Source organism: Aptenodytes patagonicus, chromosome 1 (genome assembly GCF_965638725.1).
Source record: "Aptenodytes patagonicus chromosome 1, bAptPat1.pri.cur, whole genome shotgun sequence".
Taxonomy (NCBI): Eukaryota; Metazoa; Chordata; class Aves; order Sphenisciformes; family Spheniscidae; genus Aptenodytes; species Aptenodytes patagonicus.
Window position 1 is genome coordinate 15,833,492 of NC_134949.1, and position 15,131 is coordinate 15,848,622.

At 44.1% G+C, this 15,131-nt stretch overlaps 1 protein-coding gene across 1 annotated transcript in view; it reads right to left on the reverse strand.

The window, feature by feature from the left end:
- The window catches only part of LAMB1 (laminin subunit beta 1), a 44,941-nt gene that overhangs the window by 2,450 nt on the left and 27,360 nt on the right, over nt 1-15,131 (reverse strand). The window contains exons 24-31 of the mRNA XM_076328792.1: nt 8,717-9,086; nt 6,837-7,021; nt 5,347-5,588; nt 3,092-3,295; nt 2,551-2,695; nt 1,582-1,789; nt 1,222-1,363; nt 204-380 (exon numbers count right to left, since the gene is read on the reverse strand). Coding sequence (XP_076184907.1) covers nt 204-380; nt 1,222-1,363; nt 1,582-1,789; nt 2,551-2,695; nt 3,092-3,295; nt 5,347-5,588; nt 6,837-7,021; nt 8,717-9,086 — 1,673 coding nt within the window. The remainder of the gene's footprint in view (nt 1-203; nt 381-1,221; nt 1,364-1,581; nt 1,790-2,550; nt 2,696-3,091; nt 3,296-5,346; nt 5,589-6,836; nt 7,022-8,716; nt 9,087-15,131) is intronic.

Below are 15,131 nucleotides of genomic sequence, written 5' to 3' on the forward strand. Positions count from 1 at the left end.
TTTCTCTCTCTATCTGGTACCAAAGTAAGTAAAAAGCAGCTATCTTTGGTAAGTGTATTAAATATTTTTGGTGGGTTTTTTTGTCCCTGGTACTTGACCAATAAATGAAATGGATTCACATGTATTCACTAATGTTCCTTTAGCCAAACCTGGGGTGAGAGGTTTTTTTGGCTTTCCCTTAGCATCTTTCCTGAGCTTCTCACCTTTTTAACTTCTTCCGCATTTTGTTTTGCAGTAATAATTTTTTCTTCTATATTGTCCACGTTCTCTGAATTTGTGGCAGCCTTTTGCTTAAGGTCTTCAACACTCTTCTCTAGCTCAAACAGACGTAAGGTAGCATTGTTCAGTGTTTCTTCAGATGCTGCATTTTCAGATTCAATCTAAGAAAGAGGGACAACAGTTACATTTTCAAAAGACACTGAATATAATAGTTAAGCTTTCTGGATAAGCCCTGATCAGCTAATTAGTTCGTGTCCATAGATCTGATGTAACAAAACTAAAACACTGGTTTTTTATAAGTGGCCAATTGCAGTCAAGGTGAAAGAGCCCACTGCTTGAAGATGGGGTACGTATGGGGCTGCAAAAGCATTAAGGAACATGGTTAAAAAATACCTGATTGTATTACATGTGCAAGAGTTACCTAATCCACAGGCAAAACTGAAGTTTGACATTTGACTCCATGTAATAACGGACTTGTGAAGCTGCGTATCTTCTACGCTGGCCAAGCTTCACGGGTATAGATAGCACTATGGTCTCATGAGGGCTATGAGATGAAGTCTGAAAATACATTATCTAACAAGACTATAGCAATTACCACTTTAATCCAGCATTCATTTATTTTAGTCTCATGCTGCAGTGGTAGACGACACTGATAGCATGGCTATGCCAACACACTGCCAATGTGGTGACAGGTACGACTTTCCAGTGATCTTGGCACACCTGCTGTGTTAGAGGGCTATGGTCCTGCTCATTAACTTCAGTGGTGCAGGATATGGGATGAGAAAAGCCCTTTTTTTTTTTTTTTTTAAAGAGCAAATGGTTCCCTAGCATCTGTCATACTAACTCAAAAGTTTATGTGAAGGCAAGAATGGTTTAGATTAATTTTAAGTGCAGTCTTTGATTTGCAGTACCAAAGAGCCTTCCCTAGATACTTATATCAGTTTCTAAATATCAGACTTCGTGCTGTTTCTAGATCTTAAGAAATACTCATGAAGAACTCACTGAGGTCAGCAGGTCTTGAGTTCCTTTAATATCTTCGTCAGCTTGTTTGATGGCTTTTTCAGCTGCATTTTGAGCTTTTTCAGCTTCTTCCAGTGCTGCTTTCACCATGTCTGCAGTGACCTTAACATCTGTTGCACCTTTGCTGTGGAGCAAGACTATGTTAACGCTAACAATGCTTTTACCTGGAACTGGAAAAAGAACTAGTCATACACTGCAAAGGGCCATTTTTGCCCCTTAGTGAAGGAATGAGAATCTGCATTGGGGTGAGTTTAAATTCTGCATTTTCTGATACAATGAAATTAAAGTCTCAGTCAAGCTCTTGATGATGGAAAACAGCTCATACAGAACAGCGTTGCATACCTTGCTTTTTTAGCTTCCTCCAGTAGCATTTCTGCTCTGGCAATGTCTCCAGCGCTCTGCTGCAGAATGACCTCAACATCAGAAAGGCTTTCTATACGCTCACGAATATCTTCTGTCAGGGCTTGCAGCTGCTGGGGAGTGCTTGGCATCTCCATGTTCAGCACTTCATTAGCCACCGCCTCAATGCTATCCAGGTCAGCGCTGTCTTCTAATAGATGGACACAAATGACAAAGATGTAAGTAAAAGCTTCCCCCCCATCAAGTCTCAGTACTCAAATTCTTGTCCAACTGCTCCCTTATGAAGGAAAATCATGGGAAAACTTCCTCCCCTGGACTTAAAGAAAATCAGGGTGTTAAAACTGCTTCCTTAGGGTGAAACTTCCCTCTCAGGAGAGGCCCAGCAGGCACATAGGCCCTGCTGGCATAGCTCTCGGAAGCCATTTGAAGATCTCGGTGATTAGCTACACTATGCTGGGGCTGTGGGGGGGAGATGCCAGCCCACAGGAAATGAAGCCAACAGCTGCACATATAAATGTATTTGTGCTAACAGTATACTTGGCCTTGTGCAAACAGGGAAGGAATGGGTTTGCCATGCTGCTGCTTGCTAGTGAACAAGGCCCTCACTTAACCTCTACCTGCTTTCTTACAGAGAGAGAAACTCAGTTGCTGACTTCCCTCCCCTTTTAATAGTACTTTGTCTTTCTAGCCAGAACTTAGGAACACACTTGGCAAGCTACAGCAGTACAACAGCCTCAGCTGAAACGAACACAATAAGCATGCAACAGTTTGCTCTCACTTTCCTATTGTCTTGGTTTTCTCTTGGTTCCAGATTTCATCATACACACTAAGTCTGGCTGAAAGCAGGGGGATGACACACAACTATTGCATTACCCCTTAAGAAGATGATTCAGAGCTAAAGATAGTTTCCACAAATCCAGAATTAAAATTATTTAAATGTAAGGTTTTTACGCATTAGGAAGTCTCTAATCTGTTTAATAAGATTTCTCAGATCTTCATTGCTTCTGTCCACTTGTTCTTTTGTAGCATTGGTTTTGAGCAAAACTTCTTGCGCATTTTGTTTTGCTTCATCAGCTCTCTGTTTTGCCTCAGAAACCTAAAGAGGAAAATAGAAGGCTTGATTGCGTATTTGCTTATGCTTTAAGGCCTGCTTTAAAACAAAAATTCAGTTGGAGTCAGAGGTAACAGTAATGAGAAATGCTTTTTCTCATAAAACTCACAGAACACTCTTAAAAGCTGGCCATGATCCATACCACCAATGCTAGTTTAAACAACTCAGGCTAATGTTTAGAGTTACCCATGAAGTTTCACTTTAGCAAGCTCCTTTTCTGAGGATCTTTACAAGCATGATGAAGTTACACAACTGAAAAGTATTTTGAAGTAAGCCAGGCACATACTTTGTCAATTAGTGTCTAAACTTGTGTTACAACTAAAAGTGTGGGGTGTTTTGTGGTGTTTTTTTTAATATCTAACCATTGATTGGGCATATTACCATTCTGGAGAGTTGCTCAACTTCTGCTAATGCACTGAGGATGTCTCTGTCAAAATCCATGGCTTTCTGCCAGGCGTTGTGAGCTACGGTCACCAGCCCATCGCAGCCAGGTCCTCCACACTTCTTCTTTCCATCATCTGTTCGACAGTTTAAACCGCCACACTCGGACTCGGCACAAGAGGCTCCTGCGGGAGTGCCACACGTCTGCGGAGACAGATTAGACAAGGGAAACAGTCATGGCTTTATTTCCATTGCTGAGCTGTGAGGGGGGTGGAGTAGGACACTGCTCTACCATGACAGAAACACTATGTTGTTTCTGCCCCTTGCAGTAGCATCCCAAGTACCGCAGGGAAGGAAGCTGAAGTAGAGCTGCAAGCTGGAGGTGGTTCCTGCAGCGGGTCCATGCCAGTGACTTTAATCTTTCTTCTGTGCCCCCTGCACCCTCCCGCGTTTAACTTGGTTACAAATATGCAGCTCCCTGATGCTGAAGTAGCTGGAGGTTATGAGGGAAGCCTTGCCTCGCTTTCATCATGCGCTTTTCCTGTACATCATCTTTCCCAGGAAAGCTGCCTTTAAGCTTTGGTTTCAAGCTGGAAGCTATTACTGTCTGTATGCCTTTTATTTGCAATCAGTCTTCACTACTGTTGGAGGAAAAAGTGGCCATCCCAAGAAGCTATTTTATAAGGAAGAAAGTGTTTGGTGCAGAGTAGTACCTTTTCCTTTGCTCTAATGCGCTAGAAATGTAATAGAAGCTGAAATGCTCCAAGTTGAACAGGAAACTTTTTTTCATCTCCCTTAAAAAGCTGTCCCATTCCCTTCTACCAAATGGTTGCTCTGATTTCATCTTTCCAGAACACTTTCCAATTTGTGAATTTGGCAAGGATGTGTTCCTATAGAAAATTTCAGGGTAGACTTTATTTTTTTTTTTTTAAAAGCAAAACTATTTCAGTCAGCAACACTGTACTGAGAACTACCCACTACTTGGTCAATTGTTTGGACAATGAAATCACTCAGGAGTTGTTTTAGCCAGAGGGAAAATTCGAAAAATTGGAAAGTTCTTTTCCCTTTCCACCCCACCCCTTTTGCCAAATTATAGTCACTAACTGACATACTTTGCAGCCAAAAAAACCTCTCTGGGAAAACCTAGGAGCTGTGCCAAGTTAGCTGCAGCTGGCTCCTGTGAAGTGTAAATGAGTCCCTCTTACCTGTTTGGCATGCAACCCAGCAGTAGCTAGAAAGCAAAAAGATTTTTTTTTTGGTGTCCCGTGATTACACCTCCAAGCAACTCAGTGTTTATGGCCTTGATAAACATCTACCCAAGACTTTCAGTCCTCAAAGAACAGTTAGGCAGGAATGTAGGGGAAGGGAAGCGAAACAAAAAGATGTCTCTTTTTTTCCCTCCCGTGAAAAAAGGAGGGCTGGGGGAGTCGGGAGGGATGACCGTAGTTGTAAAGGACAGGGAACAATTCAGCGTGTGAAGAACTCATCCTCGAACACAGGCCTGGCCTGCCCAGGGGAGTTAATGAGCAGTCCCCTGCAGCCTGCCTTCATGCAGGATTGTTCTCTCAATGCAGCTGGCCGACTTCAAAGCGAAACCGAGGGAACACCCAGCCTCTCCCAAGAAAAAGCCACCCTTGATCATATTTACAGATGAGCAGGCAGCTTCAACAGAAAAAAATACCCTTTTGACTTCAGCTCCCTGTAAGTTCTGCTTTGTCTCAAGCACGAGGATGGGAGCGTGGTGATGCTGAGGAGGGCGGCCCATTGGCACGAGTAGAAGCGCTGCCTGGCTGGGTGCTGCACAGGCATAGCGTGTACCCTACAGAGCTGCAAAAAGGACGAGAGTAGCCTAGAGAAAGAAAGCACATGAACTGAGGACAGGCTTAAGAGGATGGCTCTCAGTCCAGCAGACTCACTGCACTTTTCTGCATGTGGGAGCTCTGTCCACAGCAAAGGGCTTTGGGTTGGAGCCAGGGTGATGAAAAGATGGGTGCTCTGTCAGGGCTGGGAAGGGTAGAAGGGAGCGCAACGTGAAAGGCTGGTGCCTGAAAGCCAGCAGGTCTCAGAGTCCACCAATTAAACAGCTCTGTTCCAGCCCAGAAAATACGCTGTCATCCAAGAAATGTGCACTTTTCATGAACAAACTGTATCTCACACTATGAAGCTCTAAACAGTTCCTCCCCACCCGTCGCTTCTTTACAAACCCGACTTTATTTTTGCTACAGGTTTTATACCAGCGATTCTCAGCCACATACCTTCTCAGCCACTTTGGAAAGATCCAGGCTCTGCAGCTTGCCTGCGAGTTCATCCAGAAGGCGCGACTGCTCCTCTTGTTTAGCCTTGAACTGGGCCTCCTTCTCATTGATTAAGTCTTCCACTTCCTGCCGCGTTTGTGCTGACAGCTCCACGGTGCTATCGGGGTGAACAGTGGAGGCATTGACCCTCTCCTCTGCCTCCAGGGACATCTGGAAATACTTGGTGATACTATCCAAGGCTCCTGCAGAAATCAGACAGAGTTGCTCAGAAATCTGTTAAGTAACCCAAAGTATTTTATATTACGGAGGTTGGCAGATGACACATCAGGGTTAGCAATACGAGTATCAAGTTAAATGAAACGCTAGCCTTTGCAGCTATATTCAGTGCCATTGCAAGGATGACAGAGTTTGGCCTGTTGTGGGGAAAAAAAAAAAAAGTAGTTCATTTTCTTGCTTGGTTGACCGTGTGTCAAGTTTGCTGGATTTTGAAGTTAAGTCTTTCTCTGACCCTAGTGACTGAATTCTGCTTGCCCTGAAGGCAAAAGGAGATCCAGCCTTTTAGGTTTATAGGCAACAGTCTGTTTTCTAAGGATTCACTTATCCCATTAGTTCTTGTTGCTTGCCCTGGGATGTCTGGCTTATGGAGTCACTGCTTGGAAACTGGTCAGAGCTTCCCTAAAAAACAACTGCTTGATGAAAGAAGCTGATTTATGGAACTGTTAGTTTTGGATGACTCCCAGAGAGGCCTTGAGGAGGTGTGAGGGACCCCACGGGGGTGGCCACACTCTGCACCTCTGGGCAGCTTTCCTCAGCAGAGTGCCACAAGTCGTGGACTCCCCCATTCTACATCCTACTTGCCTCACTCTGTTTCCAGTGAATGTGGGATTTCACAATCTCAGACTTCCTCCAAAGCAGGAAATTAAAAAAAAAAAAATCTTTTGTTTCAAGTTGGAACGAAGTCAGCTTTCAAAATTTCCACAGAATTCGGTGACATTCCTCTTTCTCCAGCAAATTTTGATTCGTGGGCCATTTCAGTGTGCCAATGGGCAGGCAAGGCTTGGGTGGCTTGGAAGAACTGAGCCGTTAGAGCGTGCTTTTAGTCACCAAGAAAGACCCAGGTAGTTTTTCCAACCAGAAACAGCAATTTAACAGACTGGGGAGAGCAAGGGAGATGTCCAGGTGTATCTTGGAATCTGCCGCACTTTCAGCTGTTGTGTCTCATCTAAAATATATTAATCAAGAGCCTTTAAGACAACTCTGTGCCCCAAGAACTTGAGCCGGCTTTGCAATGGGCAGTGGGGGAGAGAGGGGCTAAGGGGGCAAAACAAAATTCCTGCTGCATCAGCAACTCTGCTAATGCAAAGAAAGAAGTTGCCCTCCTAGGAACTGTGTTTTATTACAAGTTAGAAGATTAACCTGGTATTTAAAACCATGCACTAATTAAATCTTTGGCCACCCCACTGCTTTCTCCCCCTCCCTGCGACACTTACCCCGAACATCAGAGATCTTGATGAACTCTAGCTGTTCTGCAAGCTCTTTCACGACATGGTCTAGGCTTTTGGCATCTGTCTCCAGCACGCTCACATCAGTGTCTGTGCTATTGCTCTTCACTGCTAAGGCTGACAGGTTTTCTTCTATGTCGGCTATCTTAACTGTAACATCTGCTGTCAGCTTTCTGTAAAACAGAGGCACAGGTCTCAGCCAGGGGAGGAGAAAGGGTTGTAAGCCTCGGTGCTTCACCTCACTGAAGAGTGGTGGTTAGAGCCATGCTGAGCTTCTCCCACGGCAGGACCTGTCCTCCCTCAGTGGAGCTCTAAGTGATTTGTAACAACATGCCTACCTAGCATACTGTTTTGTTTCCTTTATCATACAAAACTACTTTTTAATCTACAGCATGTTTATAAACTCAAAGCACCAAATTGCTCAGAAAACAGCTGCTTTGTGTAAGAGTAACTGGAGGCAGATTCCAGAGGACTGGTGTAATGCTCTTGTATCATGGCAACTGCATAGGTCAGAGTTGACTACTATGATCCATACATAATTTGCTTCCCATCCCACACAGCTACAAATGCAGTTTTGATTACTGCGAGCTCATGGGACAGATTTGAACTTCAGGAAGTGGGGCGGGGGGGGGAAGCCTTAGTTTTAACACAATGGATTCTTTTAACTCATCTGTAAAGATCCCTCCTCACCAGCCGTTTCTCTAGGACTATGAAGGAAAACCTCCTGCCCCCAGCATTCAGCATGGCCTCAATGAGCCACAGAGCAGGCTTTAGCTAGTGGGATAACCCTAAAAGGAAAGGCAAGTGTATGTTACACATCAATGCTGCTGTGGAACAGAAGTGGGCATAGGAAGCTATTCCCATCCATGGTGATCCCACCAATCCCAGTGTTTCCTCATTCTGAAAGAATCAGGCAGTATTTAAGCTCTGTGATCAATTTACAGCTCTCTCAATAGCCCAACAGCCTGTTGTTTTCCAGGAGTCCTTCAAAGCCCAGGCAGCCAGAGAGGAGCAAGAACAGATACATATATGTATGTCAGGGAAAAGCAGCTCCTCAGCTGCTCTGCCCTCCCTCAGTACACACAGAGGCCAAATGCAGCAGCAACCCCCCAGCTCTCCAGCTGGAGAGGGGGAGCTGCAGGGCACAAGTGTATCCCTAATTGAGACATTTGTGCTTTAATCCTCGCCCCTTCGCTTTGTGCAGTCCCCTTTACAAAGCACAAGCAAGCTCGAGCAGTTGCACACAGGGCTAGAAAGCATTTGTAATCCTACTTGATGTTAAAGTGCCCCACATCCAAAAGCACAAACTACCATCTTTTGTATACTTAGCCCTAAAACAAAATACAAGGCTCCTACCCCGAGAAAAATGGAAACAATCCTTGTTTTAAAGCTGGTGCTTACACACACACACACTCAAGAGTGCAGAAAGGAGCCCAAGTTTCCAACTCATCGGCTACACACTGAAATCCAGGAATTTAATCTCTCCCCTCTTCATTCTCTCATGTAATAGCAGTGTTTGTCCTTTGCCCCGGGGGAGCACAAGGCAAGCGTGAGTGGCTCCGCAGTAATTAGCTGCCTGGTGCACAGTGGGAGCAGGACAACCCCTGCCCAGAGCATGGTAGGTATGCTGCTCCTACCTTCCCCAGCCAGGTTTCCACTCGTGGGATGATGCTCACTGCCAGCACTGGGCATGGTGAGGTGCTCCACCAGCACTAGGAGCCGCAGCGTACCTTGCCCAGCTGGAGGAGCAGAACTGGGGTGTCCTCAGCTCAGCGTGTGGGCATCAGTCACTCAAGTAAATCCCAGCTCGCTGGCTCTCCCACTCCTTCCCACACTAGACTTACCCACATAACTGTGACTGTACTCACTCTGCTTCCTCAAAGAGATTCCCAATGTTCTTCAGGGGCTCAGCAGCTGGATTTTGAGTGATGATGGTTTTAATTTCACTGAGCTTCTCCTCCAGGGTGTTGAGTGTCTGCTGGTATGGGCCAGTGACTCCAGTGATTTTGAGGGCATTAGCCCTATCCAGGAACTGCTGGGTCCTATTAGCCAGCTCGCTGATGATCACGTCCCAGAGGGCAAAGCACTGGTGGCATGGCACACAGTTGGGGAAGAAGCCCGAGTAGCCCCGGGAGCACTTGTCGCAGCGCGGCCCTTCCACCCCTTCATTGCAGATGCACTGCCCAGTGGCACGGTCGCATTGCGGGGTCTGGATGCCACGAGGGTTGCAATCACAAGCTGGAAGGAGAAAAAGGCATGCGTGAAGGCTACAGTGAAGGAAATGATGTTGACATTGGCAGGGAGAGAAAAAAATAATTCAACCAGTTGTAATGAAGTAGGGAAATGAGTATCGAAGTGGTCTGTGTCTGGCTTATAATCAGCTAATTATGGATGTGTCTGCTTGGGTATGGGGAAACCAGGGCTGAGTGTGGAAGGGGAGAGAGACAAGGAAATAACGCTAGGGGAGACCAGGATTTGCACGTCTCAGAAACAGGCACAATAATGGAGCAAGGATGGACACTTCTTGCAATGTTTGGATGTCAGTTGGATAGCAATTGAAGACAAAGATCCCAGTTTCACTCCTACAATGAAGAGTAAGTAGAGTAAGGCTTTCCAGATGGGAAAAGAAACAACAGGCAGGCACGTAGCAGAGGGGTTTAAGAGCAAAACATGAGTGAAATAGAAAAAGTGAACAAGGAACAACCATTTACTGTCTTCTCCACCACAGGAGTAGGGGTCAACTGAGGAATCCAGCAGACCAAAAAAAATCAACCTCCCTCCCCTGCACCTCCCACAAACAGCACAATAAAAGGAGATAGCTGATTACAGCGCACTTAGTTAAGCGGTGGAGCTCCCTACCACAAGACACCATGGGTGCTAAAAGCTGAGGTGGCTTCAAAGAAGTACATGACAAATTTATGGAGTAACAGCCCTGGAGAGATCTTCTGTGCAGAGGTACAGGGCCTGGCTCGGGATGTGCTCCTGCCACAGATGGTGGGAAAACATTCACAACATGCATCGAGGAGCCTGGCACCGGTCTGACGTTTTGGGTATACAGAAAATGGGAAAAAAAAAAAAATCGGGCAGTGAAAAGTAGAATAGAACAAAGAATGTGGTCATGGGCAGCCCTGTCTGAGGGAGAACAGAGGTGTCTTCTACAATATGGGTGCTAACGACCAAGAGCCTACACGCTGCTTGTCAACCTCAAGTGGGAGTGAGGACAATTAACAGATTTTTTATTTTTTAATTATTTCACACTTTGAGCACCAACTCAGGAGTTAGTATTCACACCTTCCTGAAATGGACTTTCATTCTTACTTTGGTAACTGTGAACACCTACCTATCTTTATATGCTAGTCAGGTAAGACCCAGGGGCTCCAGGTGGTTGCCAAACTGGAGTGATAAGGTTTGGGCAACATCCTTTTTTAACAAGCTTTTAGAATAAAGATGCACTTCTTTGGCACTAACCTGCCATGAAGAGAAGTTACTCAACTTACTGATGCACGGTCATTTCTAAAAGCACAGACACACTTTGTACACAATAACGCTATCAGGAGAAGCGTTACCATGCAGCAGGGCTGCCACTTGACCTCTCCTCCTCCTTAATTATGCAGGCAGCAGCAGAGGAAATTACTAACCTGCAAAGCTTTTAATAAAGGGATGGCAGCAAAGAACAAAAAGAGAGGCCTTGAAAATAGGCCGGTCATCTATCTAACATTGTGGCAGAGTACACCCGAAGCAGGTCAAGCACACATTCCTTAAACAGGAAAAGTACTGCGATACCTGATAAAAGCCTTCACTTACACATCCATTTACCAGGCATCCTTGAAGGAGGTTAATGGCTCAAAAAGGTCCATAAATCAATTCACACACCCCAAGCACATGCCCCCTTGAAAAAAGGGCAAAACACAAAGCTGTTTTCAAGACTGTACATTGTTTGCTTCAATGCCAAAACACAGTGGTGGTCTTCAGTTCAAAAATTACACAAAGAGCCTCAGCAGAACAAATCGCTCCTCAACAAAATGCCTTTCTTGTACAATGAGAATATGATAGGCAAGAGACAAAAATAACTTCTGCTGCCTGCACAATTGAGCAAAATGGTCCTTTGTTCTTTGAATTATACCCTGACATGGAGAGAGACATCGAAAGTGCTTAAGTAGTCAACTCACCATGGAATACGTTCCCTGCAGGCAAAGCTTCGAGTTCCTGTTTGAAGGAGGTCAGTTAACACCTTCTGTCAACTAATAAGGCCCTCAGTATAATGACGAATTGTCCAAATTCCTCTGCACAGAAAGAGGCTACACGGCATGCCGTTTTTCTGAAAGATCCTGAGATCTGATCAAGTTACATGAATACTTGCTGCTGGCAAATCAGATCACTATATTTACTTGCGGATTTAAAAAGCTTAAAGTGAAAAAACCCACCCCATGTTGGTAATTCTACTCCTGAATACCTTGCATGCTCAGGAAAGGCAGATGACATGGCTTTAGTAGCATTTACATGGTGATGTGGATTCCAAAATCTCTGGAGTCAGAAAATGCTGGAGAAGGGGAGAGGAGAATTTAAGTACTAACTAGTTTGCAAAGTGAAAACCCAAACTCCATGGCTGCCTGTTGGGAGATGGTAAAGAGCAAAGAAGTAATTTATTCTAAATACAGCACAACAGTTGGAAGAATCATCACATTTCTAGAATTCTACAAAACTTCCAAACTGAGCTTTGTGGGACCCATGAGAAAATTGTACAACATTACTGTGGGTTATTTATCCAGTTTAGGATTCTCTATCAAGCCCAGAAGCAGGCAATGCTGGCTCTGCATTACTTCAGTACGGTGAATCCAACATACAGAAAATGGCTTTCAAAAGGGCTGGTTTCACACTTGCTCTTTCTTTGTGATCTTCCAAAGTCATTAACTGTGCACAGGACCACACCAGTTTTCAAACCAAAAGGTAAAACTGAAGATAATTTTATCTCTATTTGTAAGTAAAATCACATAGTTTAAAGGAAAACAAGAAAAAGCCTCCCTCAGAACTGGAATAGGAAGATTCCAGTAGATTTTATTTTCTTTCCATTTTGAAAATTTGGGAGGCATGTCTACATGTTGGTGGTACGGTCTCTCTAGCTACAGCCCTCGGACAACTCCTTACTGTGGCACTGACCGAAACATTTTTTAAATTCTCAGAAAAGCATCACTGCTCCTCTTACAGCTCACATCCTGTGAGCAAACCTTTTATCTCACAAATGACACGTGCATGCCAGTGTTTGGCTACATGCGATCTTCTCTTTTAGAGTCTAGATGACCTTAGCCAAGCGCTTCAGCCACAGTTGAAATCATCTCTGTTCCTCACTAGAGTCAGTTTCTGAGTGCTGCTATGAGATGCTGGGTTCCAATTTCCGGACACCACATTAATAACTAAATTTGGCCAGCCAGAAACCCACAGAAACTGCTCTTCTGCCCTCCAAGGCCATGTGGAACAGGACCTCCACTATCTCCAGTGCCTTTAGTGGAGGAGTCCTGTATCCTGTGCCCTGGCCACCACCAACTGGCTATTTCACACCCTGGCACAGAGCACATCCAAGGCCCTTGCAAAGAGCATCTTCCCTTTACAGCATGGCGGGGATCAAACCCTCAACTGACTTCAGCTGTGATGACTTCTCACGAGGAGGTAAGCAAGCCCGGGACAAGATCATATAAAGCCTTCTAGGTAGTGAGGAGCGCCTTGAACACTGTGGGCCACCAGGCAAATAGATCAGTGCACAGGTTTTACTTCTTTGCCTCATGCAACGCCTGCTTACCAAGCACTCGCTGGCTTCAGTCTCTGTGGTGAGTGCACGCACATCTCATGATGGTGCGTGCACATCCATAAAAGGATTCATGTGACACTTGATTATCACCGCCAATGAACTGGGATGTGAAAACAGGAGACGCCTTGATTCCCATCACCTGCTAGAAACAGAGTAAACACTGTGCCAGAATGATCCAGCATGTCATGCCCAGCATCGTGTTTGCCCGAAGGACCCCAGTATCACATCTAGCCACAGTGGAGTTCTCACTCCTCTACCACCTCCTTCATTAATGTCCAACTATTCCTACAGCCACCATGTGAGCCTACTCCTATGCAGTCCCGTGCTAATGATGCTGTTACAGCAGTTTTGCTTCTGATGTACTCAAACAGGCTAATGCAAACACAATCTTCAAAGTATAGCTTGGCTCTGGAGATTTCGGCTCTAACCAGCACACTCTTAAATCTGATAGCACACTTGAGTAGCTGTAACACATCTAATTTTAGCATATGGCTGGTTAATCCAATTTTCTCCAAGAACAACAAGAAACATGCAGGCACATCTAGGGATGCAGAAGTGTTTCAGATATTATCCAGCAGCTAGCAATGGCTTTATACTCCACCTAACATAGTATCTGTTGAATAGGGAGGGAAAGACATGAAGTCCTGTAAGCTCTTTTTAAATGCCTTACCTATGCTTACGTGACTAGAAATTGGGAAAAGTGGTTCATTTTGCACTGTGAAACCACACAGATGCTGAGTTTACTGCAAGACATTTAGATGCCTTAACCAGTTTGGGTTGGAAATGGCCTTCAAGACAAATGGTTGATTCCTCTCCCTTCATACAGAGGAGTGGACGAAGGCCAGGGTGAAGGGCTGCAAGTTAACACCGACAGGGCTGCTTACTTCAAAGATCAGTTAGACAGGGATCAAATCTGTCCCCGGGTAAGCAGAGCAGGACACTGCAGTACCTCCCATAGAAAATATAGCAGAGGAAAATAAGTTTTTTTAAATAATTGGTCAAAGATCTGAGGGTTTTCAAAGGAGCATTTACTAAGTTAAACAATAGGTTTCTGTTTCGAAATGTCATTTTGGAACTGGGTGTATTGTTTTCTTTAATTGAGTGTTTAACTCAATCAGACATTCTTCTGTGGCATACTCGGACTTAAGTGAAATCACATTTTTGACAGGAAAATTTTCTAGCCAAATTCTTCAGTCAGGACCTGCTGATTAGCAACTTATGACTACAAAAGATTGTAGCTGCATCTATTCACAAACACATGTGCACGCACACAGAGTATCCATGAGTAATTTTTATACCACCGTGATCAATGCATTTCTCTTTCAGTAATGTTTTTTTCCTGATCTTAAAGAAAAAAGTAACACTCATACATGTTTATTGAATGTAGTCTTGTAGAAACCTAAGGGGAGAAATCCCAAAGAAGTAAGCGACTAGCTCAAGTCGTTTGCTTCAAGCTCATAAGGATCTATGAACCACTTTATCTTTCACTTACTCTGACAGCTCTGCTACCTTTCCCTCTGATTTTAAATATTTAGAACTCACTTCCATTTGAGCTACTGTAATTTAATATATGCCATATTTGCATATCACTTAATTTAAACTAAGGTGTGTCAGAGCAGTTCATACTACAGCCAAGACAATATAATGGATGCCGAAAGGGCTGTATGAAGATCAGTCTGTTTAATGTCTTATTGCAGGATGCTAGGAACAAGCGAGTGTCATACATCGTCCTACACAGAACAGAAATCATTTTTGCAGAAGTATTTTCTTTACTGCTTGAGATCGGGGTCGGAGAGCATCAAATGTTTAACTCCTCCACAGCAAAAAAACAAAGGGTTTGTTCAAACATGATTTCCTGGCATCATTTCCCGGTGGTAGTGAGGCACTATGATGATAAAACCAGTCAGCAATTTGTAAGGTTGAAAGTTTTGCAGAGCTAGCAAATTTCTTCTGAATAATCAGCTATTGATTCAAATTAACCTGTAAGCATATTGCTAACTCCTCAGCGTTATGATTTTCAGTATGAGTGTTAAGATAAGATCCCAGCCTAGAATTACTAGAGTTGTGCTGCATTTTAACATGCTAGCAGACCTTGCCAAAAGGGCAATTTTCTGGAAACAATCAATATACATTACAATATTTTAAGACCACCGGTCAATTGAAATTATGAAACTCAAAGCGAAAATTGTATTTCCTTTAGCATAGAATTTGTCTGACTTCCTTTAGACACTTATCACAGAAGGAAAAGAAACATCTGTTAATCTTTCTCTCCACACCATAAACACCTCCTATAAAAGCAGCCTACATGACTAGTTTAAGACCCAGGTGTTAAATTAAGATTACGAAACCTATTCTTAAATGGCAATGGAGTAATTTTCAGTGAACAGATGTTTCGGCACCAGGTACATAACAAAGACTAAAAACTGAGAAAAACAACTTTCTGCCAATGTCTGCAATGAGTATTTGATAAAAACATGACT